The sequence below is a fragment of the Chrysochloris asiatica genome, unplaced genomic scaffold (assembly GCF_000296735.1).
Source record: "Chrysochloris asiatica unplaced genomic scaffold, ChrAsi1.0 scaffold00169, whole genome shotgun sequence".
NCBI lineage: Eukaryota > Metazoa > Chordata > Mammalia > Afrosoricida > Chrysochloridae > Chrysochloris > Chrysochloris asiatica.
The window spans coordinates 4,559,423-4,570,200 of NW_006408687.1; the positions used below are offsets into that span (position 1 = coordinate 4,559,423).

Consider the following 10,778-nt stretch of genomic DNA (forward strand, 5'->3'; position numbering starts at 1 on the left):
TGTGAATTGAGTGAAAGTTTACAGGGTAGATCATCAGTGTTACATTCAAGAAATCATATACTTTATTTCACTACAATGATTATAATCCCCTCTATGTACCATCAGTTAACAGTATTTCTCTCTATTCATTTTAGCTCTCTCTTTTTTTCTTTTAACACTCAGGCATATAGAATAATTTACACCGCAGAAGGTCACATTCTGCAAGTCTGCCTCCTGGCAGCCAGCTCTGAGTCCCTCTCCTCCCATGAATCTAGAGTCCTCAGCTGCTCCCTCTCTCTATATCTCCATCTCTGCCTCCATTTCTGGTGTTGCTGCTTCTCTGGATAGGATCTTGCATTCCACTTGTGCTCTTCTCCCTTGATGGTCCTAGGGTCTTCTGTTTCTGGACTGTAAGATTAACTACTCCCCCCCCTTTTTTTCTTCTTCTTCTTTTTAATAAAAGCTTTTATTGTGCATTGAGTGATAGTTTACATGGGAGAACATCAGTTTTGCACTCATCCTATCATATTAGCAGCAAGTCTTTGTTAAAAAAAATCATGAAGAAAGGTACTCCCCCATTTTTGTTACAAAACTTCTACCTTTACAATTGTGACAGTTGCAATTAGTCATGATAACAATTACTCACTATTGAATCACAAGAATCTTTTCCCCATCTCTTTTCACCAGACCCATCTAGACAAGATGAAAACTATTCAGTGGGGTCTCTACCTTCTCCCGCTCACTCTTAAACTAAACTCCCTCTTGAAACCTTGTAAGCCAGTCACTTTATGCCTTTATTTCCCCCTCATTTTAGGTAGCCAATGTCTAAGCTGCACATCCCTATCTACCATGTAGACAGAGGGATCAGCCTTGATACTTGATGTGAAGGCTCCTTCCCTCTCTGTTGGTATTATGAGCTACTACATCCATGACTATAGGTTAAGTTCATCAAATTGGAGCAATTTACCCTCATTTCCTTTATCAAAAATTTTTTTTCTTCTTCTTCTAGTCAAGTTCCGATTATCAAGCCATTAAGGCTAGCTCAATGGGTACTGTCTGCAAGTTTGGGTGTTCTTGTGTGTCTCTTCTCACTTCGTATCAGCTGGATGCTTCAATCTCAGCTCTAGTCCTCCATGGCTATGTCTTTGTCCATGGGCTCAGGTATCCCCAGGTCTCACCACACTTTGGACCAACCAGCCCTTCAGCTTCTCTATCTCATCTCCAGATCAACAGGAGTCTATGGAATGTGGTTGAACTCAGCCCATTTCTTCATTGCTGCCTTTCCCCGTCTTCCATTCACCAAAGATCAATGTGGTCGTCAGCAAGCTTATATGCTTGCTCATGTGATCCATTTGAGTTTCAGTCTTAAGGGGGGTTTGTTTTGAAGGGACTTGATTGCTTGCCTTGATGGCTTTCCAGCGAACAACTTGTTTATTTTTCAGTAGCCAATCATACTGTCATTTTTCTTTTTGTTTTTTTCTGATGATCTTTCTTTGAAGATGTATCTTCTGTTGCTCTAGCTCTTTCAGGTCTGTTTGTCCTTTATAGTGGGAATGTCGCACCTCAGAAGGTTCTGGATGGGGCTCAGTATTCCACCTAAGGTCCTATAACTGTAGAGGCTCCGCAAGAGGCCTATTTCACTGGGCAAGTTTTAGAACCCCTTTTAGGTATATTATCAATATATCTTGATTGCATGTTTGACCAATTTCAGACTGAAGAAACTGGTAAAATTCTTCAATTTCATCATCACTGGCTTTAGTGGTTGGTAAGTGAATTTGAGTAATAATGGTAGTAACTGGTCCTCCTTGCAGGTATGTGAATATTATCTTATCACAGACACCATTGTACTTCAAGACAGATTTTGATATGTTCTTTCTGATGATGAATGAGACGCCATTCCTCAGCAATTTGTCATTCCTAGCACAGTAAACTAAACTATGTGATTGTCTGATTCAAAATGGTCAATATCATTCCATTACAGCTCATTAATGCCTAGGATATCCATCTTAATGTGTTCCACTACATTTTTGACAACTTCCAATTCTCCTAGATTCATACTTAATACAGTCCATGCTCTGATTATTAATGAATGTTTACAGCTGTTTTTCCTTATTTTGAGCTGTGCCCCATCAGTAAGTGACGGTCCTGAAAGCTTTACTCCATTCTCATCATCACTGTCGACTACTTTGACGGTTAACTCTTCCCCAGTCATATTATGAGTGCCTTCCAACCTGAAGGGCTCACCTTCTGGTACTATATCTGACAATTATTTGGTGCTGTTCATCATGTTTCAATAGTCAATATTCTGATGCTATCTGACAGTGTTCCACTGCTATTTAAAAGGTTTTCAATGACGAAATATTTGGAAGTTGTCCATCTGTCCTTCTTTTAAGTCTTAGTTGGAAGGCTCAGCTCAAACCTGTCCACTGTGGGTGACTCTGCTTGTATTTAAAATACCCATGGCATAGTTTCCAGAATCACAGCAACATGCAAGCCACCACACTATGACAAACTGACAGATGAGTAGTGGTTGCAGAGATGAACCCTATAAAATTATCTTATTTTGCTATTTGTTTTTATTTTGGCTGTAATGTGATCAGTTTTAAAAGGTGTCTCAATTTTTGGATATAATCTGCAATTGAAATATATTTTAAAAGGATAAGATATTTCTTTAAATTGTGCTTCATAAGCTCCTCAAGAGAAGGGTACTCAAGAATTTCTTTTCCTTTTCTTTTTATTTGAAAAACACTAAACTAAAGAACTGGTGGGTATACCCAAGAGCTTATTTTTCTAAGGCTCTAAGCAGACTTCTGGGAAATAACTCAACCTCCTAGATCAGATTTGTAACAAACAGTCTAGATCTAGAAAAAACTACCTAAAGTTAGAGAGGAGAGGTAGTCTAGAGAAACACAATGTCACTCACATAGTATATTCTAGTTTCTAGCCCTAGTGTGTCTAAGAAAGAAGGTGGTGATAGGGAAACAGTAAATAACAGATGAAGCTTTTAAGTTTCCTGAAGACATTGAAAATGCCAGCTGTCAGAAGCATGGCTGCCAGCAGATGGAGCATCAGATACTGTGCCAGCAGCCTGACACCCCCAGGTTTGGCACATCAAGTCTCCAGCATTATCAGCAGTGTCAGCTTTATCATAGCACTTGCCATGGCATGAGTTTGTCAGCCACAGAAGATGGCACCTTTGCAACAGCGTCATAGAAATCAGGACACCTGAATGGGAGATGTCCCTACCCGGAGACAGAAAGAAAAGCATGAAGTGATTGCTCAGTGAAAACCAAGAGCACTTATTTAGTGAATGTAGGTGCCCACCCCTGGGACTGGCATTACTGCTAAGGGTGAGTGCAGCATGGTACATAGTTGAAACCCTGCAAAGGTTTTATGCAACAATTAAATGAATATGAAAGACACATCGTTTGTTACTGTCAAAGGGATCTTGCTTTAACCCTAGGCTGGTGTGGCCTGGAGAACATGGGTCAGTACTATACCTCTCAGCAAATCCATCCATACGAAAGAAATCATGGTGCAGCAACTCAGCACAGAAGGGCCTTTTGTCTGGATCACTATGTAAGCATTTCTGAAAGACCAAGAAATACATGTAGTTCACAGAAAAGAAACCTGCCAATAATTTTTAGAAAGTTCCACTTTATAGTTCATGAATTTTAAACTTTTGTAATCAATTATAAAGAAGAAAACATGCACAATAAAATATTATTTAAGAAGAAAAAGAAAGCACAGATTTAGACAATGACAATCAGTTGCTACTAACTTCATATACACATACACACACACACACACACACACACACAAATCAGACATTTAGCACCTCTAAATGGATTGTTGTTGTTGATGTTGCTAAGTGCCATTGAGTCGGTTCCGAGTCATAGTGACCCTAGTGAATTTGAACTGTTGACCTTGTGATTCAAACCGACCTTGCAGTCCAGTCTTTATCCCACAGCACCACCCCAGGACTTATATATATACATATAGATGGATGTTGTTGTTGTTGTTAAGTGCCATCGAGTCGGATCCGACCCATAGTGACCCTGTACAAGGTTTCCGAGGCTGTAAATCTTTACGGGAGCAGAACGCCTCATCTTTCTCCCGCCTAGCGGCTGGTAGTTTCGAACTGCTGGCCTTAAGGTTCGCAGCCTGATTCGTAACCACTACACTACCATATGTAAAGCTTTGAAGTAATCTTGCCAAAAACTAAAACCCGATTCTGATGAAACTCTAGCTTAGCTACGAACTTATTAGAAATGTAGGACACAGAGGAATATGCTAAACTACACCATATGGGAAATTCTATGGAACAAACAACCTAGATTCTTCAACAAATAAATTACAAGTTGACAGCGATGAAGAGGAGATGATAAATTACATGCGTTTTAAGAGCCATATCAACCAACTGTAATTACACACTTCATTTAGATTCTAATTCAAACTGTAAAAACAAATGGAGGCAATGAAACTTTGAAAATTGATTTTATATTTTATGATATTAAGGAATTGTTATACATTTTTGAAATCTCAAGTCCCTGTAGAATGCTAGGGATAGGACCTACTCTGTGATTATATGGTGCTAGATGCTGTAATAGATTTTATTTTAATGCAGAGTCTTTTTCTTATTCACTGAAATCTCTCAATGACAATTAAAATAGGAAGACTCAGTAAACAGCTTTAAATGGAAAAAAAAGTTCTACGGATATTGAAATATTTACGAGTGTGTTTTAAAATACTCCTCCCCAAAATATTGAGGAGTGGTTGTTGTTAAGTGCCGTTGAGTCGGTTCCGACCCATAGCGACCCTGTATGGGTTTTCAAGGAGCAGCTGATAAGCTTGAACCACCGACCTTGCAGTTCAAATGGCTTTGCAGTCTGGTGCATTAACCCACAGCGCCACACCAGAATGGTGGTATGGATAAATTAAATAAAACTGGCACAAGATTGATAATTGCTCAGATGATGGGCCCATGACGGTTCATTATATTACTACTCTGCTTTCTTTTATGTGTTTCATATTTTCAATACTAAAATGAATAAAAAGTTGTATGTTTCTACTGTAACAAATACAAATCACACAGTAGTTTCACCATTATTTCCTTTTTACCTCTTTAGAGGCAGATCATAAAGTTTTAATCATAACAGATGAGTCGGACCCACTTCAATGGCACCTAACAACAACATTAAGATTATGCAGAAAGATTTTTTTGGTGGTAAATGCCATAGAGTTGGTTCTGACTCATGACCACGCTATACAGGGTAACTGAGGGGGGATGGTAGGCTTGAACTGCCAGCCTTGCAGCTAACAGTCCAGTGTTTATATTACATTTTATTTTAACAATTTGCCCTACATTTTAATATTTTCCTGTCTCTACCTTGCTTTCTACTTTGACTTTTCTTCACCTTTTGTTTACACATGTATAGGATAATAAATGTTAAACATTAAAAATATATCATTGTTTTCATGCTTAAACCATGTTCCTGCTATTGTTAGGTGCCATCAAGTTAGTTCTGACACATGTACCTTAAGTACAACAAAACACTGATGGATCCTGTGCCATCATTTGAACCCACTGTTACAGCCACTTCATCAAGTCAATCTCACTGAGGGTCTTCCTCTCTCTCATTGGCCATCTACTTTACCAAGCATAATATCCTTCTCTAGTGACTGGTCCCTCCTGATGACATGTCCAAAGTATATGAAATGAAGTCTCAACATCTTAGGAGCTGTACTTCTTCCAAGACAAATTCTTCAACACCATAAATCAAAGGTATCAATAATTCTTCAGTCTTACTTAGCTTCTGTATGCATATAAGATTTAAAATACCATGGCTTGGGTCAGGTGCACCTCGGTGCTTTTTAACACTTTAAAGATGTCTTCTGCAGCAGATCGGCCCAATGTAATTCACTGTTTGATTTCCTGACTGATGCTCTCCAGGGGTGTTGATTGTGTATCTAAGTAAAATGAAATCCTAGACAATCTTTTCACCCTTTATCACGATGCTGCTTATTGGTCCAGTTGGGAGGATTTTTGTTTTCTTAATGTTAAACCGAAATTCATACTGAAGGCTGCAGTACTTGATCTTCATCAGTAAGTGCTTCAAGCCCATTTTGAAGCAAGTCCTTTTCAGTAAGCAAGGTTGTGTCATCTACACATTGTAAGTTATTAATGAGTTCTCCTACAATCCCGAAGCTGTGTTCTTCATATAGTTCAGTTTCTTAGACTTATTTGCTCAGCATATAAGTTGGATATGGTGAAAGGATACAACCCTAATGCAAACCTTTCCTGATTTTAAACTATGCAGTATTCCCTTGTTCTGTTTGAATGGCTGCTTTTTGGTCTATGCACAGGTTCTGCAAGAGTGCAAATAAGTGTTCTGGAATTCACGGTCTTCATAATGTTATCCTTAATTTATTATGACCCACACAGTTGAATGACTTTGCATAGTCAATGAAATAGTGTTAAACATTTTTCTGGTATTCTCTGCTTTCAGCCAATATCTATCTCATATCAGCAATACTTGTTATTGTTGTTAAGTGCCATCGAGTCGGTTCTGACTCATAGCGACCCTGAACAGGGTTTCCGAGGCTGTAAATCTTTACAGGAGCAGAAAGCCTCATCTTTCTCCCGCGGAGCAGCTGGAAGTTTCGAACTGCTGACTTTGCGGTTCGCAGCCCAATTCGTAACCACTACGCTACCAGAGCTCCTTATCAGTAATACTAGACAGCACTAAATGTTGTCTTACTAAGTTTTAATACAAGTAAACACTTCAGGCCTTTATCTCTAAGCTCTCGCCTCCCCCACAGCACTCAGTATTCACCTGGGTTTGACAGTCAGTGCATTGGCCACACAGAGCTCAGGCAGCACACTCTGACTTCTGGGTTTATTAGAGATGTTAACAGGTTATAATTCAGGGTCAGAAAAGCTCAGGGCACAGTTCTTCCAGTCAGGACAGCGTCTCCTCAGCCATGCACACAGGCAGGCCTCTTTCTGACTGGGCATTGTTTTAGGGCTGCTGATAAATGTTCACAGAGAACACTACTCCACCACAAGCCTCAGCCCCAAGGTGCCCATCTTTACCTTCATAAGTCTGTAAACACAGACCCCTAATTAAATGCATAAAGGTATCCACTCCCCAAACAAGTCTCCTGCACAAAGCACTCAGCTTTACTTGGTCCATGGGTCAGTAGTCAGCCACTGTTTCATGCTCTGGTTCTTGGTTCCACTACGGTTGCTCCTCTTCCACTTCTTCAGGGTCATAGCTTTCTGTCCCTGCACAGCGCTCTCAGGATACAAAGGGCACACCCCATTCCTAAGTCCTCGTCTTCTTTGATGGTGGTGAGAGCCTTCCCTCCAGCTTTTGAGATGGCTCATTTTATACCCATGTTAGAATTCTGAGTTTTTACAATCACAATGAACTCTGTTAACAATCATTTACAACGGAGTCCTATCATTCGGTCAGTGTCTTCTACCACCTTCTCTGACTCAGACCCATCAAGAAAAGGTTGTTTGGTGGGTGTTACAAAGACATGGCTATAAGAGATACAGCAAGTAATTCAATATACTGAATGCCCCTCCCAAATTATTTAAACTCTTTGTTTTCTTCCTTTCCTATATTTTGTTTATTTCATTGTTGTTGTTGAGTAAAACATAGACCAATCCAGAAGTTTCTACAGGTACAATTCAATGACACTGCTTAAATTCTTCAAGGTATGTAACCATTCTCAATCTCCTGTGGTGAGTTTTTCTTCCCTCACTAATATCAACTCACCACCTGCTGAAGTCCTATCTAGCCTTGTGAGTTACTGTTGCCCTTTTGATCTCAGATATGTAGCTCTTAAAAGAGCAGAATGCTCAAGGCCAATGTTTTTTCTACATAAGCAAAATGCTGTTCCATTTTAAGATGACTTCAGGGAATATTTTTAGTTTAAGTTTAAAAATGATCTCAGGACAATAGTTCCAGAGATTCATCGACCATCCAACGCTCCAGAAAATCAGAATCCATGAGAACATGAAATTCTGTTCTGTGTATTTTCCCTTTTGATTAGAATCTTTCTATGGCATCTTAGCTCAAAATGTTCAGTAATGGTACCTGGGCACCAGCCAGTGCTTCCGATCTCATTGCAAAGGAAGTAGTTGTTCCTAGAAGAAATTAGCCACATTTCATGTCCTCCTCCTGTTCCTGACTTTCCTTCTTTTTTTGTTGTTCCAAGTGACTATAGACCAACTGTTATGCTTCAGATGGCTGCTTGCCCACTTTTAAGACCTCAGGCACTGCACAACAAACTAGGAGTGAAAGTAGAAGCACTAAACATATTACTAGGCCTCTTAACTAGAATGTCTCATGCAAACCATGACCCTAAACCTCCAAACCAAATCCCACAAGGTGTTTGGTTGCACTTATGCATTCTGAGCAGCGGCTTTTTCTTTTCTTTTCTTTTTCTCTGGTTGTTGTCATAAATATATTTATCACACAGTTATAGCCAATTCAATTTTTTTTAATGTACAAAAGTTTAAATCTTCACAGGAAATTTCTGACCTTCAAAGATCAACTAAACAAGAAAAAAGAAGGGTTAACCACGTTTCTTTAATGCAAACCCCCTTTCAGGAAGTGAAAAGGAAAAATATGATTACCTTTGCTAAATCAATCACTACTTCAGAAAGCCTGGGATAGCGTTTTTCAAGAGGTTCAGTTTCTTTGATTTCAGGCAACCTTACGCCAGCAAACACAGGATTTTTATAAAATAGTTCCTGATGTCTTGGAATTAAATTACCTGAAAGTGAAAACAGGACGCATCTCTGTTATCATATAACACAAATGAAAAGGTAAAGACACAGGTGGTGGGGAATGGTGGAAATAGTAGAACAGTTGTTGTTATTTAGTGCCATTGAGTTTGTTCTGACTCATAGCAACCCTGATCACAGTTTCCAAGGAGCAGCTGGTGAGTTTAAACCACTGGCCTTGTACTTCAAACCAACCTTGCAGTTAAGCACTTTATCATACAGTATGCTTATGGAATTTGGGGTTTTCTTGGCAAAGAACATCAAAAAGATTGTGCTGCCATTGTAATGGCACATGGACAAAGAAGTCGGTTCAAGAAATTAATATTCCTATCTCGACGTATTCATTTGGAAAAGTTCGCCAAACAAAAAACCCATTGCCATGGAGTTACTTCCAACTTATAGCAAGCCTATAGAAGAGCAGAACTGTACCACAGGGTTTCCAAGGCTATAAACTGTAGCGAAGTCGACCGCCATAGCTTTCTCCCACAAAGTAGCTGATGGGTTCGAACTGCTGACCTTGTGGTTAGCAGCCAAGTACTTAACAAGTACTAGGGCTCTTTTTGGGAAAAGTTCACATGCCATTACAAAATAGAATTGAAGAAGTAAGAGGAGCTTACAGAAAAGACGTAAGTACCAGGATTTCATTCCCAAGAATAAAACAGATTGCTGACCAAAACAATGAAAATATTAATAGTCATATCATCAGGGTCTAATCAAATTTTTGGTCAGCTGATATTGTACCTCTAAGGTCAAATTTAAGCACATTGTCTTTTTTCTCAATTTAATATCTAATTAGATATTTGATTAATTATATATATATAAATTCTAGAAGCTGTGATAGCACAGAGGTGATGAGTTGGGCTGCTAACCTCATGGTCAACATTCGAAACTACCAGCCATTCTGTGGGAGAGAGATGAGGCTGTCTGCTCCCATAAAGATTTACAACCTCAGAAACCCCATACATGGACGTTATGAGTCACAACCTACTCCATGACACACCATCACCACCATATAAATTCTATTTAAAAAAATCATTACTGGTCAGTCATTCAAATTCAAAAGGGCAACATATACCTAAGGACAAGGCATAGGAAGGTGGATGGAATGGAAATAGGACCCACAGGGAGGAAGCAGGATCACTGTTGTTGCATGGAGGGCATGGCAATCACTGAGATGAAACAAAGCATATGATTTGTTGAAAGTAGAACTGATGGTCTTGCCTGTAAGCCTTCATGAAATTTACAATAAAAGGTTAAGAAAAAGAAACTATTACGTTCTTTATTGAATTTCTAATCTGGAAACTTAAAATAAAATACTTTATAATACTTAGTTAAGTTACTCTCAAATGTTTCCCATTATTTCCATATTACAAGATAGTTCTTTCAACATGAAGTTGATATTTAAACAAATGTAATATTATTTGAACAAATGTAATATAACTTTGATAGTGCAGCTTTGAAATTTCATCCAATGCACCCAAAACAAAAGTGAGATCTGAGGCAAGATTAAACTATCTTGGAAACTCTATATATCCTACCTCTTGAAGTAAGGATGAAGGTTAAGTCATATTACACTAAATGCTTATTGACTCAAAGATAATAAATGATCATTTACATTATCTACATGAAATTTAAGGAGCACTGGTAGCATAGGGGTTATGAGTCAGGCTGCTAACCTCAAGATCAGCAGTTCAAAACTACCAATAATTTCATGGAAGAAAGATGAGGCTTTCTGCTTCTATAAGATTTACAGCCTCAGAATCCCTACATTGGGTTGCTATGAGTCAGAACCAACTCCATAAAACATAACCACCACCATCACCACCACATGTGATTTACTCAACGTTAAAGTGTGGAGAATAAACGATCCCTTCCCCTTTCTTTTCTCTTGGGAACACAGAAGGGTAGTGCATGCATGATTAAGACTATGTGCTAGAAAACGAAGACAGTTTACCATGTATACTCTTATATATACACACACACACATAGATATATATAT

At 38.8% G+C, this 10,778-nt stretch overlaps 1 protein-coding gene across 1 annotated transcript in view; it reads right to left on the reverse strand.

The window, feature by feature from the left end:
• CDKL2 (cyclin-dependent kinase-like 2 (CDC2-related kinase)) overlaps positions 1–10,778 on the reverse strand; it is a 92,611-nt gene that overhangs the window by 54,205 nt on the left and 27,628 nt on the right. The window contains exons 4-5 of the mRNA XM_006871602.1: positions 8,630–8,769; positions 3,480–3,568 (exon numbers count right to left, since the gene is read on the reverse strand). Coding sequence (XP_006871664.1) covers positions 3,480–3,568; positions 8,630–8,769 — 229 coding nt within the window. The remainder of the gene's footprint in view (positions 1–3,479; positions 3,569–8,629; positions 8,770–10,778) is intronic.